Genomic DNA, 19,802 nt, shown 5'->3' with positions numbered 1-19,802 from the left:
TTTTAGGGTTCCGTACCTCAAAAGGGAAAACGGAACCCTTATAGAATCACTTTGTTGTCTGTCTGTCTGTCTGTCCGTCCGTCGTGTCTGTCAAGAAAACCTATAGGGTACTTCCCGTTGACCTAAAATCATGAAATTAGGCAGGTAGGTAGGTCTTATAGCACAAATAAAGAAATAAATTCGAAAACAGTGAATTTGTGGTTACATCATTAAAAAAATTAAAATGTGTTTAAATTTTCAAAGTATGAAAACTATACCAAGTAGGGTATCATATGAAAGGGCTTTACCGGTACATTCTAAAACAGATTTTTATTTATTTGTATAAATAATAGTTTTTGATTTATTGTGCAAAATGTTGGAAAAAATTCTTGAGTACGGAACCCTCGGTGCGCGAATCTGACTCGCACTTGGCTGGTTTTTCCTTTTCACTCGGCATCTCTCCACATTAGTATTTACATTGCACCCGTGCGAAGCCGGTACGGTTCACTAGTCTAGTATACCATAAACAAAGGGTATTTCTCTCTGGGTACACGTTTACTGAGATTGGCGTGTTGCTGACTTGATCGTGATGTAAAACAGTTAACCCATCATCCGGGTTGCGTATGAATAATTGAGGCAATTCGTTGTTACCATTATTATTAATTACTTAACCTACTGAAATGACTTTGAAGTGAAATTATGTTGTATAACAATGTTGTACACAAATAAATAAACAGTTTTGTTCGCTTCAAATAAAGTAGCTTTAATTTTTAGGGTTGCGTACCCGAAGGGTGCCAAGGAGACCCTATTACTTATTATGCCTCCGCGGTCCGTCCGTTTGTCTATCAGTGGACTGTATCTCGTCAACCGTAAAAGGTAGAGAGTTGAAATTTTTACAGAATGTGTAGTTCTATTACCTCTACTCGTATAGTACAAACAACAAATGATAAAAATTTCAAGTGTTATTTCTTGTACGATGATACGGAACCCTTCATGCGTGAATCCGTCTCGCACTTGACCTATTTTTGTTTTTACTCCTGAATTTATAAGAGGTCAAAGTCAATTGCCAATTCAGTGCCATTAGGCTATCATTGCTCTTCCATCTAGCCAACTAGCTATATTTTCATATTATTATTTGCTTTTCTAGTCTTGAATTCCTACGATAAAATAGATCGACCAGTACAAGAACACTCATTCCTATCCTATTAACAAATTATTTATTTTGTTTATTTGAAGACCAGTTGTCTAGAATGTAAAATATTTCATTACTTTAAAAATAGCTTTCTAGAAATATTTAAAAGTGGTGCCAATAATAGCAACGTCACCTGAGGGACCAGTTGCGGTAAATTGTTTCCGTGTTCAACAGATGTGGTGCCTGTATTCTGCATATTGCACACCATGTCCCAAATAGGGTGGATACCATCTGCCATATTGAACCGCTATTTAGTGCCACTGAACAAAAGAAATAAATTAAACTAGAAATATTTTTTGTAACTGAAATCGTTCACATATCGACCTCCAGAACGACCGCGAACGACCTCCAGCCCGCTGGACCTGAAGAAGGTAGCGGGCAGCGGGTGGAAGAGGAAGGCGGAGGACCGTGTTTGGTGGCGCGCTCTTGGAAAGGCCTATGTCCAGCAGTGGACGCATACAGACTGATGGGAATGGAATGGAACCGAAATAGGCTAACGGGTTGCGGAGCTAAAGTGGCAATGGGCAGGGCGCATTATTCGAAAAACTGATAGGTGTAGGGACCAAGGTGTTAGAATGACGACCTCGTGCCGGAAAACGCAGCGTTGGAAGACCCCTCACTAGATGGATAGACAATATCAAACGAGTTGCAGGGAGCCGCTGGATTCAGGCGGCGCAAGACCGTGGCATGATGGAAGTCCTTACAAGATACCTATGTCCACTCTGGACATCTATTGGTTGATGATGATGATAATGAAGCCAGAGTGAGTCACGCAGTCCAGTAATAATCTCATTTAGCAGATATAGTTGTGAAGTAACCAGAACTGGTTCAGTTTTTTTTTACAAAATAATTCACTAACAAATAATTTTATTTTGTTTGTAAATTATTTATTAAATAAAATATATATTAAATAATTTACTTATAAATTAATTTAAATGAATTTAATTTATAAAATATTTATTAAATAATTTACTTATTCATAAAGTTAATTTTGATAGAAACGACAACAAAAAACGTGAATGTAGAATACCCCGAATTAGATTTCGTTTACGCATTTCGTCTCAATCATTCTTTCGGTATACCAAGGTTTTGTAGGCATATAAAAAAGTCGTAAAAAGTGAAGAGTGACAAACATCACACGGAAGGTGCGAGATAAAAAGCCGATAAAGATTCGATACAAAGCATTCCACGGCGGTGTGGCCCTTTGCGGCGTAATGACGTACGCTGTATCGCCAGCCGCACTTATTAGAGACAGGGACTTTGAAGCCACTGGATGTGACAAACCTGACAAAGTTTCGATACAAAGTGGTGTGGCCCCTTGCAGCATAATGATGTACGCTGTATCGCCAGCCGCACTTATTAGAAACAGGGACTTTGAAGCCACTGGATGTGACAAACCTGACAAAGTTTCGATACAAAGCGGTGTGGCCCTTTGCGTCGTAATGACGTACGCTGTATCGCCAGCCGTACTTATTAGAGACAGGGACTTTGAAGCAACTGGATGCGACAAACCTGACAAAGATTCGATACAAAGCGGTGTGACCCTTTGCGGCGTAATGACGTACGCTGTATCGCCAGCCGCACTTATTAGAGACAGGGACTTTTGAGCTACTGGATGCGACAATCCTGACAAAGTTTCGATACAAAGCGGTGTGGCCCTTTGCGGCGTAATGACGTACGCTGTGTTGCCAGCCGCACTTATTAGAGACAGAGACTTTAGAGCGACTGGATGCGACAAACCTGACAAAGTTTCGATACAAAGCGGTGTGGCTCTTTGCGTCGTAATGACGTACGTTGTATTGCCAGCTTTACTTATTAGAGACACAGTGTTACACCTTAGAGTCACTAGATGTAACAGACCTGACAAAGAGTCGATACAAAGCATTCCACGGCGGAGTGGCCCTTTGCGGCATAATGATGTACGCTTTATCGCATATAGTCAGAACTGTTAAACAAATAAAATGTACAAGTAAGTATTTTTTTTTTTGGCTTTCCATCTATCATTAAGTTAGGTATGTAGATGAATTTATTACGCACAATATTTCAAAGAAAATTTTAATTACAATCGTTGATAAATATGCAATTATATTAGTTTCTGCAGATATCAACTTAACAAAATCTTAGCATTGTGTCATATTCTACAGATCATTATTATCCAACTTGATTCAAGTATATGACAGAATAAAAGGTATAAACTTTTATCTCTTATAATATAAAGGATATCGTACATAAAATCATCGCACTTCAGATTTATATTACATGCAGTGGGTGCGTGGTTATTACACATTTTTTGTTTTATTTTCTAGCTCCGCTTATTCTTATAATCGTGAATCACATTCACAGAGGGTGTAAGTTTTGTTGCGTATTTAATGACGTGCACTGTAACACTCTTCGCAATTATTATTTGCGTAAGTATAAGTGGATATAAGAATCCTAGATATCGCAAGAATATTATTTTTAAGTGATTTTTATCTCTACTGGGTACTATAAAATTGCATCATTTTATCTATGTTTTTTTTTCACGCCACGCCAGCCAAATGCGGATTGGCACACTTCACACACCTTTTGAGAACATTATGGCGAACTCTCAAGCATGCAAGTTTCCTCGCGATATTTTCCTTCGCCGTTAAAACAAGTGATATTTTTAATTACTTAAAAAGCACATAACTCTGAAAAGTTAGAGGTGCGTAACCGGAATCAAACCCCCGATCTCCGCATTAGAAACCGGATGTCCTAACCACTAGACTATGACGCTTATACAACTTGACTTCATACTGGGTGTAACCAGAACTCTAGCAAAAACTTAACGATATTATTATACCACCATAACACAATCCAATAACCATTTGCCTTATCTTGTAGTGTTAGTGATTCAGTATTTTTCAAACCCGCATTTTATAACGTATACAACTCGGATCACTGCCCCACCTACTATGCGGCATTGACTTTAACTGGCCTATTTACGGAACGTTCGTTGACCTCTAGCGTCAATGAGTTGTTGTATTTGCAATATATTGTGCACTTTTAAAAAATACAAGATTTTTCGAAATTTTTTTTCGCAGTTTTTCTTATGGCATCTTATCAGTAACCATCAGTAATATCACCTGTCTTAGTTCTTGCTAGCGTTCTGGTTACTTTCTGTATTATTCACATTAAATCGATGCCACATCTAGAGGCTCTATGCGGTGCACAGACAATCACCTAGACAAATTCACCCTCCCGCATTGTCGCTTTGATCTCGTGTTTTGGTTTTCACCAGTACCGGGGGTGGTTACATCGATGCCGGGCACAATTCGAGGCCTCTTCAGTTTCAGGAATAATTCCCGCCTGCATGTATGCAAATGCTTGAAAACACTCGAGTTTGATGCATCTGCCTACATAGTTTTCTTTACGGGAAATTACATTTTAGGGCTATGATAAAGGCTTAAATAAGACTGTTTCATCTCTGTTCCAGTTTCTGGTGTAATCGCCTTGCAATTAAAAGTTGTACAAACGTGACTTCAAAGCTTGTAAGGATTGTGTATTCTACCTGCAACAATGTAGATCAAAAGCTTACGTCAATACAAGACATTAACAAGAGTCGTCGGCAGGCTTCGCTAGTAAGACATATTATGTTACTGACACGTGGTAGGTTTTCTTTAAATAAAAATAGCGAGCAAACGAGCAGGCGGGTCACTTGATGTTAAGTGAATACCGCCGCCCATGAACATTTGCAGTACCGGAGGAACCACCAATGCGTTGCCGGCTTTTCGGGACTTTGTTGGTAAACCCCTTGAATAACCCGATGTTGTAATCTAATGGGAACACCGCCGATGGGAGTTGATTCCATAGTTTGCATGTGGAAGAAAGGATCTGTACAATGGGCGGTTGAAGTGCATCAGGCATCCAGGTAGTGAGGGTGAAATTCACAGATAAAAGAGAGAAAAGCTTCCTTCTTTTATCTATGGCGAAATTGCTTGCGGTAGCGTTTGGTGCGGTCGTAGATAGCTGTACATGGCCGATTTTTTACCGACATTTTAGATGGTGGGTATATTAGCATATTACCATCTATAATGGCCTCTGCACGTAGACCATTCTATTCCGCCGATGTCCATTGCGCCTAAATTGAAATGTGTAGCTAACGTTCTATAATATTGTGTGGTTTATATGTATCTAGCTAGTGGTACTAAGAATCACGTTGCAAAGAGTCAAGACGCAGGCGGCATTCTAAAGACAAAGGTGAAAAAACTGTCCTGTCTTGTTTCTTCATACAAGCAAACGACAAGCGTGATTACTCCTTAAAATCTTGCAAGTAACAAAGACATCTTCACTTGAAACTTGAAAGTCTTTGAACTCGCAATCTTGAACTTTGATTGCGCTTTGGCTGTGTGTGATTTGAGGATGTGTTTCCATTGAAGCCGGGGGAGACCAATCAGGTTATTGTTAGATGACGTGATCATTTCATCACGTCATCTGACAATAATCTGACTGGTTGAAAACACAAGTCACGACTCAGCAAGGGATCATAGCTACATACATAGCTACCAAAATAATATATTAGGTATTATCTTACAAGCTGATGTCCACGACTTCGTTCGCGTGGATATAGTTTTTGAAATCCTGTGGAAACTCTTTGAATTTGCGGGATGAAAAGTGGCCTATGTGTTAATCCAGGGTATACCTAATCTATCTCCACTCCAAATTTCACCCAAATCCGTCCACCTACTTTTGCGTGAAAGAGTAACAAACATGCATACATCCATCCATACATACAAACTTTCGCGTTTATAATATTAGCAGGATAGGACAAGAATAGAATCTCGAATGTTGTGTAAAATAATGATCGACGCACACAATTTATACCATTCAAGATTGCTAGGCTGTGTACACAATGCACTCACGCATGATTCTCCGCTGACATGTTGATCAATGTGAACACGCCCTTATTGATACAGTGGCGCGGCTTAATTGAGGCTCAGGTGCTGATGCCAAGTGCCAATTATTATTGTAAATAGGTATTAGTATGGGATAAAAATATGGGATGTGATATTTTTCGTGTCAGAATGTTGTTATAGATTTTTTTTTTCATACTGTAGGAAGACTGTAGGCCTTTAGGCAAAATTATAAAACTCCAGAGAGGCAAAACTCATACATTCGTATTTTAAAAAGTTAAGACAAATTCTTACACTAGGTAAGGTTATAGATAACTGACTTTCATACCAATTATTACCCCTATTTTGAACCTCTCAGAATTTCAAAAAAATATTTCTTTGTGAGTCCTAACAGAAACCTACTGTCAAAATTTCAAGTTTCTAACAATTTTCTAACCCTAGCGGTTTAGGCTTTGCGTTGAGACATTCGATCTGTCAGATCAGACAAGTCTTTTATATGTAGGTACCTACTGTGTCCTCATTGCTAAGGATCGTAACCCCTTTCCTTTGATAATAAAATATATGGGTTTTCTTAGGATAATGCGGTGGGCTTCAAAACAATTCTTCTTCCTATTTTTTGGGGCTATGCAGGTGCTTTGATGCCGACCGTTCCCGATCCATTAAGGTCCCCGCCACATTATAGTTCCTTGTTAAAACTTGTGGTCTTCCATTGTGGCCTTCCAGACCCTTTCTGAGTTTTATATTAATGAATATCGCACAAAAATATTACACTCGAGGTATAGGTACTCGAGGCACTCGAATCTATTTTTTTTTTAAAGAATATTAGTCATTTTTAAATCATGACTAACATTCCCATTTCCCCTCCAACTAAGCGTAAAGCTTGTGCTAGGAGTGGGTACGACAATAGTTAAACGGGTGGGATTTGAACCGCCGACCTTTCTGATTTCAGTCCGCTCCTATAATAACCGTTGAGCTATTGAGGCTATAATAATAATGTAATTTATGATTCCCACTTCACACAAACCTAAATTAAGAATACGCAACCGTCACATGAAGGTAGATAGGTAGGTAGAAGGTAGGTAGGTAGTAGGTAGGTACAACAACAAATGATCGGTCGACATTCGACATCAATTTGTCTCGGAGTCGTTAAAATCGCGTTTCCCCTTATTAATTTTTGCTCCCTACGCCACCGGCACGCAGGAAGCACGTTGTTATAGTCAAATTTACGATATTGATAGATGTTCTATCGATTTTAGGGGATATGCGGTGGCCTTCGACTACCAGTATGGCTCCTCAACCCGCCCCGAGATGAAATCGTGCGATTGCGACATCACAAAAAATATTTTCAAAACTTCTAGACTTTTATCATTAGTAGGTATTTTATCATCATCATCACCATGATCAGGTGTATCGTCAGTGGGCCGGCGATGACCATTAAGGCCGATTCACACCAATTGCGTACATGTGACACGTGCATAGTGACGCGCGTAAACCCACATGCGCGTAAACGTAAACGACACAGCGGGTTACGCAAGCGGTGTGCCATGTTCCATACAGTTTCAAACATTACAACTCAATGGTACGCGCTACGTCCACGCTTGCGTAGCCTGTGTGAACGCGCTTTTAGTGCTTATCAAAAACACTAAAAGCACGGGTGTCCTCTCAGAATAAGAAGGCCCAGAGGCCATAAGGCTTGGCCAAGTGCGGATTGGCCAAGCATTATGGACTTTTATTATGTTAATTTTAATACGGTACAATACATAGGAAATTAGGAAATTGTAACAATCCACGTTAGCTCAATATAATATTTTCGCATATTCAAATTGATCATTTGATCAACTTCCCTGGCAGAAGTTCCACTGTTGCGAAAACCTATCCCGTTCTACAGCGTCGATTAGACAACGGGGTTTGTTGTCAGTTTTGGCAAAATGATTGCATGGTAGGACGAATTGCTGCTCTGTTATAAATGATCAATACCTAAATACAATTTTTGAGAAAGAACAGTTCCGACAGATAATTTATACTTAGATAGATTGATTATTTATTTCAGGCGCAAATAGAACGAGCGTTTAGAACGATCGCGTCACTCTACGCTGGTGGCTGTGAGGCGAACGTGTCACAAATTGTGGTAATTCACCAATTCCGCACCAAAAAATCCGGAAATACATCGGGAATTGCGGAAAAGTTCGCTCGTTTGTAATTTCGCGCTGTGATTATGCGTATTAGGGAAACCTGGGAGAAATTACGAAAAAAATTCAGAAAAGCTACATTTTTAGTTGGATCGAATGAATACGAGGAAATCATCCGCTGTAATTATTACTACACATCCATACTTAATATTATAAATGTGAAAGTGTGTCTGTATGTCTGTCTGTCTATCTGTCTGTCTGCTGCCTTTTCACGCCCCAACTTCTGTCGAAATTTGGTACAGGGTTAGGTTAGTTTGGTATATCCCGGGGACGGACATAGACTACTTTTTATCCCGGAAAATCAAACAGTTCCCACGGGATCTATAAAAATCAAAATACACGCGATCGAAGTCGCGGGCATCCTCTAGTATTATATAATACGCAAGTGTGATTGTTTGTCCGTTTGTTAGTTTTTTCCTGCAATCACTTCGCAACGGAGCAACGTGATTTTTTGTATGGATATAATTAATGACAAAGGCTACTTTTAGCTCGGCAAATCAAATAGACTACAGGCCCATGTTCAAAAATGGATGGGTCATATGAACCACCAGGTGACGTATACAGGACGATATAAGAGCATAAAATAATAAGATTCAGCACTATGCCGTCACTTGTAAGCTGTCCAACAGAGTGCTGGTGAGAATTCAAAAGTGCAGGTAGAGTGAGTACATTTTGGTCATATATTTTTGTACGGCATTTTTACCATCGATAGATCCATGAAAAATAATAAGAAAGCGCGCAGTGCCGTAAAAAAATGGTGCGCCACAAAGTCAGTAAATTGTTTGATTTTCTGACCTTTTCCGGGGTAAATTTGGTCATTTAATTCTGTACGGCACTAGTTTCATACTGTTTCAATACAGCCTCCAATCCATTATTCCGCAACGCCGTACAAAAATCATGCGACAAGGGGAAAAAATTGAGGGTAGCAACCCCCTCTTTTTCCGTGGTCCGGGGGATGATTTGAAACAACATAAAATTAATTTATTTTGAAAGTGTTTTATGCATAGATAATATTTTTTTACATGCCGTACATTTTCGTTGGTCCAAAGGTTTGTAGGGGATGTGGATATTATATACACACCCGTTCACTTCAGTTAGACGGCATAGTGATTTTATCATATTATCAATTGTTCTCTTCAAAAATATGTTAATGCCGTACAGTATCAGATGGCCATAAAGTACTACACCTTAAAATGGTAGCGTCATTTTCATCAGCCTAAAAGATATGGTCTGCATTAAAATGTACGGCATATTTTTTTCCTAATTTATTTATCTTAATACTATTTAAAACAAGGGAAAAGCGTAGAAAATTGCTATATTTTATTAATCTATGAATATTTAAACTTTTGCAATAATTTGAAAAATTTCAGTTTTTGTATTTCTCTATAATTTTTTTTAGAACAGTTTTTTTTGAACGGCAATACTATACAACAATAGTATTTTACACTATCATGTTAAAAAAAAAGTTGCCGTACAGAGTCAAATGATTTTACAGCTTTAAAAATCAAGTATACCATGAAATTAAGATAATTATTGATACACATTCAAATGAACACTAATTTTTTGACGGCATTATTTTTAATAGTACTTTTGAGTGCTAGATAATGTTTTGGAATCAAAGCCGTACTTTTTTAAATTACCCCCCGGACCACGGAAAGAGAGGGGGTTGCTACCCTCAATTTTTTCCCCTTGTCGCATGATTTTTGTACGGCGTTGCGGAATAATGGATTAGAGGCTGTATTGAAACAGTATGAAACTAGTGCCGTACAGAATTAAATGACCAAATTTACCCCGGAAAAGGTCAGAAAATCAAACAATTTACTGACTTTGTGGCGCACCATTTTTTTACGGCACTGCGCGCTTTCTTATTATTTTTCATGGATCTATCGATGGTAAAAATGCCGTACAAAAATATATGACCAAAATGTACTCACTCTACCTGCACTTTTGAATTCTCACCAGCACTCTGTTGGACAGCTTACAAGTGACGGCATAGTGCTGAATCTTATTATTTTATGCTCTTATATCGTCCTGTATACGTCACCTGGTGGTTCATATGACCCATCCATTTTTGAACATGGGCCTGTAGTCTAAAAGGGTTGCTACGAAATTTTGTAAAAGACGCATATTTATAACTAGAAGATGCTCGCGACTTCGTCCGCGTGGAAAAGTGAGAGTATGTCTGTTTGTTTTCAGGACTCTGAAATATGAATTAATTTTAAATTAAGGCAGAGAAAAATTGTGTCCTGGAGACGCGTACCTGTAGGATACTTTTTATCCCGGTAATTATAAAGGGTTCTCATATCTCACGGGTTTTATTTATAATCCATCCACATCCAATCCACATAAAATCCAAGTCATTGTATCTATTACTCAAAAGAATTGTAGTATTTCAAGAGTTTTTTTGCATATCTTCATATTTTATGCATTTTTATTAATATGATGAAAAGCAATTAAGTAAAAAAACAATTATTTATCACTCATAATTGTTTTTTACTTTAAAGTTTGTGTGTGTCTGTGTGTATGTTTGTTACTCCTTCACGCGAAAACTACTTGACGGATTTGGCTGAAATTTGGAATGGAGATAGATAATATCCAGAATTAGCACATAGGCTACTTTTATCCCGGAAAATCAAAGAGTTCCCACGGGATTTCGAAAAACCTAAATCCACGCGGGCAAAGTCGCGGGCATCGGTTAGTAAGTGATAATTTCAGCAACACTCACATAGGTAGACCTTCCCTTTTGCGGGTTGATTGTAGCGAATGCTTTGATATTTCAAAGTATGTAATTGGTCCATCGGCCTGAAGTGCGAAGAGAGAACCAAATGAGACTTTCGTATTCTTTTGATCTTTAGGATGAGTGTCGATTATGTACTCATCTTCTGAAGATGAGATTTTGGCGGTCTTTTTGACTAAAATTACTTTCAAGATGGGTGATGTTTTTTTTACTTAATCTATCTTAGCGTGAACAGATGGTAGAGACGTAGAATCATTGCCAACCAACAGTCATGAACCTAAAAATTCAATATTTTCCTTTTTTCCATCTTTAACCCACCCAAAAAGAGGCATAGTACCGTACTCCTAAACGAATGAACCGATTTTAATTTAGTTTTTTTGTTTGAAAGGTGGCTTGATCGAGAGTGTTCTTAGATATAACCGAAGAAAATCGGTTCGGCCGTTTGAAAGTTATCAGGTATTTTCTAGTTTTCTTATAGAGGTTTTTGTGTTGGGGGTTTTTTTAATATTGAGTTATATTATTATCAATAGTGGTACGAAGATTGTCATTACTAAGCATGGCTTTCCTCTCAAGAACGAGAAAAGGTTTAGGCTAAGTCCACCATGATGGTCAAGTGCGGACAGTATAGGTAAAGAACAGACTTGCAGGTTTCCTCTCGATGAATTCCTATTAAAGGTGATATTTAATGGCTTCAATTGCACATAATAAAGTTTTTTGCCTGAAACTCCGAAAATTTAGAGATGCGTGCCCGGGAACAAACCCTGAATCACCCGAATAGGTAGCCGACGTCTTAACCACTGGGCTATCACCGCTTTAACAAGTCTCAGTCAAAGCCTTCCATCAGACCTAAGATTTTGCTAAACATAGAGCCACAAAGAAAATATTATGGTAAATTACTTTGACGATTCAAAAGCACTTGTAAAAGTCTACTTGAATAAAATCTATTCTATTATATTCTATTATTTTCAGAAATTAAAACAGATTGAAGGCGCGACGGGTCAGATAATACTTATGTTATAACTTTGTTATTGTCAGAGGCAAAAATACCAAGTATGTCGACTACAAAACTTTGGCTAATGACAACTCCGCAGAGAGGATCACAAAAGAAGCAATTCACAGTGAATTAACTCGCTCAGTGATCACCCGCATCTCGAGCCAGGGCAATGAGGTGTCTCGAGTGAAGATTACTCTACTCATCCTATCCCCTTTGCTTTCCACTACACCTGCCTTGAATGGATGTTATAATGAGTATGAATAACTTTTACTTTATATTATATGTGTAGTTAATGTTTAAAGTTCCTCGGTTCCCAAGTTTGACCAATCAATTTCAGGTAAATTCTGTTTGATATATTTTACTCATAAAGATAAAACCTTCATTAGTGCAACAAGTTAAAGTGGTTGAATTAATTTTGGGGCTCTGTTACAGTTATACAAAAAGGTCTTACGTAAATAGATGTTCCCATAAATTCAGATGTCTTACGAAGTGTCATATTTCCCAAGGAAAAAACTCCTCAAATAAAGAATATTTAAAAAAAACTACTACTTCGTACGGGTAGCTTCTTACAATTTTCGTACGGATCTCTAATTTTTTTGAAAATGGAACATATCCTATGTCACTCAAGAATAATGTAGCTTTCTATTAGTGAAAGAATTTTCGAAATCGGTTCCATCTAATCTAATCTAGCGGCCTTTGCAGTAGGTAACAAATTACATGACCTTGCAATTATCTGCGTATCTCTAATTTAAATTGCAAAATCAAAACATTAGTGGGAGTGTTGTGCTCCCATGGAGTCTACACCAAGATAATTCTCAGCAAACTTTATTAGTCTGTAATGATTCAGCAAATACCTACTGATGAAGAGGGGACGGCAAGTAGGTACCTACCTATCTTACGTTTTTGGTTCTAATGTAAATCTGCGCGGACAAAGTTGCCATCAATGATATTCAACCTTAGAACCTATAGGCACTTGTGATTGACGCATTTGACTGATGCAGAATATATGAGCATATATGCATATGAGCATTTTTAACCACCGACCCAAAAAGAGCGGACGTGTGTATCTATGTATCTGTCTATGGCATCGTAGCTCCTACACTAATGAACCGATTTTAATTTAGTTTTTTTTGTTTGAAAGGTGGCTTGATCGAGAGTGTTCTCATTTATAATCCAAGAAAATCGGTTCAGGCGTTTGAAAGTTATCGGCTCTTTTCTAGTTACTGTAACCTTCACTTGTCGGGGGTGTTATAAATTAATTTACACTTGTGTGCCTGTTTGTTTGTTTGTATAAGTTTTCTTTTTGTAACCTATCATTTGTGTTTTGTGGTGCAATAAAATATATACATACGGACATACATACATAATATTATTGTCGCTTTATTTGAGTAACCACGAATGTTTTAGATGCCCGTCGAATCTAATGAAAGTATAAAAGACCCCCAAAATATATGCGCCAAAATAATTACAATAAACACATTCTATCGCCTAATAGAATAATTATATCACTCGATTACCCTATAATACACGTTTGACTCCCATTTTCCTTTAAAAAATACATCAAAAGTGGGCCCCTAATGCAGCGAGCAATCTTTAAATCGAGGGGTGCATAATTTATCATGCACCCACTACCTTGGATCTAACGCTATTTTTATTACATCACACGTTTCGTAAAGAATGAATTTCAAATGGTGTCGGAAGTTTGTGTAGGGGGAAATAAATTCGACGCTCTAACGACCGGTCTGCTGTAAAAGTAGTAAATTCGATCGAGTTTTGTATGAGTTTGATTATCGAGGAAACTGTTTTCAGCCTGGGGGAGTAGGTGAAGAATGTTCTTCTGTTTTCTATAACTCCTCCCTATATTTTTATTTGATCGAATATTCTACCACACTACAGTCCCATAGAATACCTGTACTTCTATTTATCTATACTATAATTTTCGAAACAGCTGTACCAATTTGGATAATTTTGCAGGCAAATAGAAGCAAGAAGTGATCGTGGCCTTAGTAAATAGGTTAATATGTATATATTTAAAAAGGTAACTACGAATTCTGAATGCAGCTTTGCTATAATTCACATCTTCTCAGTAGACACTGCGTTCAAGACCGGTGTTAGACTCCTGACAATACATAAGTGGCAAAAATTATCCTATATTCTTATAAAAGTTATTTTATTTTATTTCGCCACAGATTTACCAAGTCAAATTGTATTAACTGAATATAAAAATTCTAACTTCTATTTCGTTTCTCTATACTTACATGCAACATGCTTTTTAGCGCAGTGACAGGTACGGTTTAGCTAGTAGACCGTGACATAGGAAAAGAGACATAAAAGTTGCCAGAAAGCCTTCTTTTTCATAATACTCGATAGTTAAAAGAAATGTTCGATCGAGCTTAATCAAAGCAAATGGTAGGGGTGTAGAAGTGTGAGAGGGTGTAAAAGTCTCGAAAAGAAATATACCGGCAGTGTAAATCGACTTGGAATATGATTTATGCGCGCAATGAATGATCATCATGACATTTTCTTTTAAACTTATAAAGGAAAAGCTTATGCCGGATTGAATCAGTGTCAATAAATAGGATATTGAAGAGCTCTTTGACTTGAACGGTGACTCTGTAAAAATAGTTGATTAAACTGTAATAGTATACAGGGTGTAAACCAGAACGCTAGGCAAAAACGAAGACAGGTGATAATACTCATGATTACTGAAAAGATACTACAAAAAAAAAACGCAAAAAAAAAAACTTCTGTATTTTTTTAAAAGTTCACAATACATTGCAAATTAAACGCTGACGCTAGAGGTCAACGAACGTTGCGTAAGTAGGCCATCCATCAGCCTGTATGCGTCCACAGCTGGACATAGGCCTTTCCAAGAGCGCGCCACCAAACACGGTCCTCCGCCTTCCTCATCCACCCAGTCCCCGCCACCTTCTTTAGGTCATCGGTCCAGCGGGCTGGAGGTCGTCCCACACTGCGCTTACCGGCACGCGGTCTCCACTCCAGAACACGTCTGCCTTGATTTTCAACCCTAGAAGATTTGAATACTTGGCGTGAAAAGTTACATAACTTAGAGCGACCTTTAAGTAAAACGAAGCTTTCTTACTGCAGAAATGTAAGTAACCTTTACGTTAGTAACGCCTAGTCACGACTATCACCTTGCTAAGGAGCGTGCAAATTACACAATGAGCCGCTTCATGTAGGGCGTGAATCCATTGTGCGCAATTAAGGGGATTCGCTTCTAGACTGGCGCCAGACCATATCTGATACAGATAGCCAACGTCTACAGACTGCTGAAGTTCTAGTTAGCTATGGTAGGTTGATATGTATATTTGACATTTTGACAGTATTATTTAGACTGGCTTCCCACGACGCGTGATTTTGCGGATTATCGCGCACCATTGACAAGCGTTGACAGCTGCGCAACCCGGCACAAGGCAACTTTCTTCCCATGGTGCGTGATATTTCAGACGGATGATATTCATCAAACAATCAATCTTTGAAAATTATCACACTAATATTATAAAGGCGAAAGTTTGTATGTGTGTGTGTGTGTGTGTGTGTGTGTGTATGTTTGCTACTCCTTCACGCAAAAACTACTAGACGGATTGGGCTGAAACTTAGAATGGAGATAGATTATACACTGGATTAGCACATAGGCTACTTTTTATCCCGGAAAATCAAAGAGTTCCCACGGGAATTTTAAAAAATCTACATCCACGCGAACGGAGCCGCGGGCATCAGCTAGTTGAGTAATAATGATAAATCCTTTATTTTTGTAAAAAAATTGGGCTGAGTATTTGCTTCTATAAGGTTTACCCGAAAGATGCCAGCGGGACCCAACTACTAAGCCTCCGTTATCCGTCCGTCTATCCGTCTATTAGCAACCTGTATCACATGAACCGTAATAGGTAGAGTCTAGAGAGATGTCACATAATGTCACAGTTTCTATTGCCACTATGAGAACAAATAATAAAAAATTCAAAATGGCCGCTATGAAAATTAAAAAAAAATTAAAAAGTGTAATTTCTTGTACGATGGTACGTAACCTTTCACGCGCGAGCTCGACCCGCACTTGGCCGTTGTTCATTTTCAGAACCCTAACTTGTTGAAGTCGATTGTCAGTTAAAAATGAATCTCAGGCAATATTTCACTAAACCCCTTAGAAACATCGCAAATAAGTACAGCTCCATATAATCCAGGGTCGTATGGATACCCTACAGTCCCTTCATAAGCACACACTATTTGTTTTCGTCGGATCCCTCGAGATAACTATGTTTGCTCCTCATCTAATCTGATCCCACTTCTGAACTAATCCTGACTTATTATAATACATCAATCCTGTTCACATAATAATATATCATTACGTCTATTTGTTTAGGTATAGGTATTGAGGTTTTAAGATGAGTCAGAGATGTCAAACTGAAATGATTATGTAGCTGAAGTTCGAAGTAAGTTTAATGCCTAATAACCATCATAGAAATTTCGTGGAAGTAATATGTAGATTAGGTATGTGATGTGCAAATTATATGAAACTACGTAGGTAGGTCTAGTATACTAATATTATCATGAGTCATGTAAAATTAATATCAAACAATGTGTCTTTCCAACCAAAGCAAAGCCTTCGCGGCGATGCGACCGACGCGCATAGCGAAAGCGTTATAAACCTTAAGCGGAATTTACATTACGAAATTAGTGGCACAAAATATGGCATTTTCGTTATGTGATAGTGGCACGAATAGTGAAATTATTGTGTCACTAATTTCGTGCGACTAATTTCGTAATGTAAATTCCGCTTTATAGGAATATTATGACTTACCGCATTAATTGCTTCCTTTTCATATGGACTTAATTTGTATGAAGCCTCCGAACCGACCAATCTAAGAGCGGACCTGAAATAGATAAAACCTGCTTTAGGTAGGTATAATGGCAAGCTAGGGCAGGCATTCGGAACCAGTGGTAATGGATGTATTTGACGATTCAAAGATAAATTTAGTTACCTACTTAAATTATTTTGATTTTAATTAAATTAATCTTTTTTACGCTGGTGTGTAAAAAACGGTAAAATTGATTAGCTGATTTTGAACATAATAAAATAACACTTACTTGCTTATTAATAATATTTGTTTACTTGCTTACTAAATTACTTGTTATTCATTCATTCAATATTATCATAAGTATTGGAAAACATGCCCCATAATTACCTAGGTACCAATTTTGTATTCGAATTAACTAAGACAGACAGACAGACACGTATATTTATACATATAAATATACTGCATCTTTGTAGGTATGGCGTATGAGCAATGAGCATTCATCGCCAATATAATCTTTTCATAATAATAATTAACACTCTTACTTTAGTGGGTATGAGTATGAATCTTTCTCGGAGGTAAGGGCGTGGTAGGAATGCGAGCGACTGAGAGAAAAGTCAAGTGAAAATATTTTTGGTCTACAAAGTTGGCTATGCAGTTTTTACTTTGAGCCAAATTCATGATTATCCTAATAATATTATAAATATGAAAGTATGGATGTTTGGATGTTTGGATGTTTGGATGTTTGTTACTCAATCACGCAAAAACTACTAGAGATAGATCATACCCTGGATTTACACATAAGCCGGGAGTTAAGCTAAGAATAAGAATAAGAAGTGTTTATTTGCTAGAATATGGTATAATATACTCCCGGTATATAACTCCCGGCTTATGCCATTTCACTGTGACATATAGGTATAATAGATCGCCTCTACAAATGCATTTTCACAATTTAAGATTACTACGCCAGGCGGATTAACTAATTATTATTGTTATCAATAGAGAAAGTACTTTATGAAAAACAAAAAAAAAAAGTTAATAGCTACAACCACGGCCGCACCTCGCTGCAGGTAAGACAAATACGCTCATTTCCTGCGGAGCGCGCCCAAACGTCCAAGCCGACAAATTGCGGCGCCGAACACTTATTCTGGACTTCCTGTGTTTACAGAATGCCGAGTTTCTTGCTGGTTGTTCTAAAAAAGAACTTGTAAAAGTTTATTAGAATAAATACTTATTCTCTTCTACTCTACTCTATTTTCTTCTGGCCGACTCCTTTCTAAAATCAAAATATTTCACCGCGAAATAGAATCTTGTGATTTCAAACTGGACAACTGACATACAAGAAGATATTCAGTACAGAGACAGCTTGCATCTTGGAGACAGGCATCAGCTACTTTTTGAGCCAGAAAGTCATAAAGTTCGCACGGGTTTTTTAAAAAAACTAAATCCATGCGGACGAATCGCGGGCATCATCTAGTTCTAAATAAGTACATTAGTTTTTATTATAACTAAAAAATGTTATAAGTTTACAATAATATTAACAAAAATAAATATAGGATATCGAGATTCGAGACATTGCACACGACGTAGGTATCCGAGTCACCATAGTTATTTCGGATTTTGTCCCTAATAATTCTTCTTTTGGATGTTAAAAAGTGAATAGTTTTTCATTAATTTTGCCCACCAGAATAAGGTTACTGTGACCTCAGAAGGCGGATAGCGCAAAGTTTGCCCGCTTTGTTATATTTATGACGCTTATGCGCTAACGAATTCAACTTTCATTCCTTTTCTTAGCCGAGATCTGATCGCGGGCATTGAGTTACAATCACGGAGATGTGACTTTCGGCCACATTACACCTGTAAGTTTTACTCACGTAAGTACTTAATTCAACTTTAATTCCTTCTTAGCTGAGATCTGATCGCGGGTATTGAGTTACAATCACAGCGATATGACTTTCGGCCACATTACACCTGTAAGTTTTACTCACGTACTTAGGTATTAAATTCAACTCTCATTCCTTTTCTTAGCTGAGATCTGATCGTGGGCATTGAGTTACAATCACAGAGATGTGACTTTAGGCCGCATTACACCTGTAAGTTTTACTCACGCAAGTATTCAGTCATTTACGGAACTTTCTACCTGTAAAAATAGTGGCACCTCTCTGATCCTGGGAGACGGGGTCTGAAAACCAGAGATTTTTCTGAATCACAAACAACAATAATCACAACTTTATTTTTAGATTTTTTATTTCTAGAGCTTTATTGTTTTAAAATGTAAGTGCCCTCTATTTAATTGTATCGTGCAAAAGCACAAAAAAGTTCAAAAGTTGATCGTTTTTAAAGTAAGTCCAATTTGCATGTTGGTAGCTTTAGTTTCTATACTATTTTTAACATTATATTTCACCGATTTTGACTGGGGATGGTCAATGAGCATATGCTACTATTTGTCGCAGAAAATGAAAGTTTCCACAGGATAAAATAATCTAATCATCCCGCGTGGACAAAGTAACAGAATATGTCGTCTAATTAGTACAGAAATAGCTTGCATCGCGGGAATGGATATAGGCTTTTTTTCTGGGAAATCAAAGAGTTTCCTTAGGATTTTCGAAAGTCTAAACAGCGGACGAAGTCGTGAGCATTAACTTGTGAATAATAAAAAGAAATAGCAATAGAGTATGTTTAGCAAGAAACAGTTAAAAATTATTTAGCTATAATCCGCCAACAGAAAAAATCTGTATGGTCAAACATGCAGTTACAAGCTAAGCACCGCTTACCTCCCCAACCAAGCAATAAAGCCAAGTTCCCAAGCAAGCACTGCCACCACCACTCACATGCACCACCACACAAGACTTTTCCACTACTCTCGACGCACGTTTCGCCCCGACACCGGAGCATCCTCAGGAGATTTCGACTTTACAATGCTGTATTGTCTAGTCTATCTTACTATCTTTACAGAAGTAATCTAAATTAAGAGATATAAAGTGAAACAAGGTAGTGAGGCGCGCCCCCGGGAGGCGTGTGGTAACTTT

At 37.8% G+C, this 19,802-nt stretch overlaps 1 protein-coding gene across 1 annotated transcript in view; it reads right to left on the bottom strand.

Moving 5' to 3' along the window:
* Positions 1–19,802, bottom strand: part of LOC123869436 (kinesin-like protein CG14535) — a 460,509-nt gene that overhangs the window by 307,054 nt on the left and 133,653 nt on the right. Inside the window, exon 3 of the mRNA XM_045912358.1 lies at positions 16,779–16,851. Within this exon, the coding sequence (XP_045768314.1) occupies positions 16,779–16,851 (73 nt within the window). The remainder of the gene's footprint in view (positions 1–16,778; positions 16,852–19,802) is intronic.

This window comes from Maniola jurtina, chromosome 11 (assembly GCF_905333055.1).
Source record: "Maniola jurtina chromosome 11, ilManJurt1.1, whole genome shotgun sequence".
Classification (NCBI taxonomy): domain Eukaryota; kingdom Metazoa; phylum Arthropoda; class Insecta; order Lepidoptera; family Nymphalidae; genus Maniola; species Maniola jurtina.
This window is presented reverse-complemented; position numbering and strand designations above follow the sequence as displayed.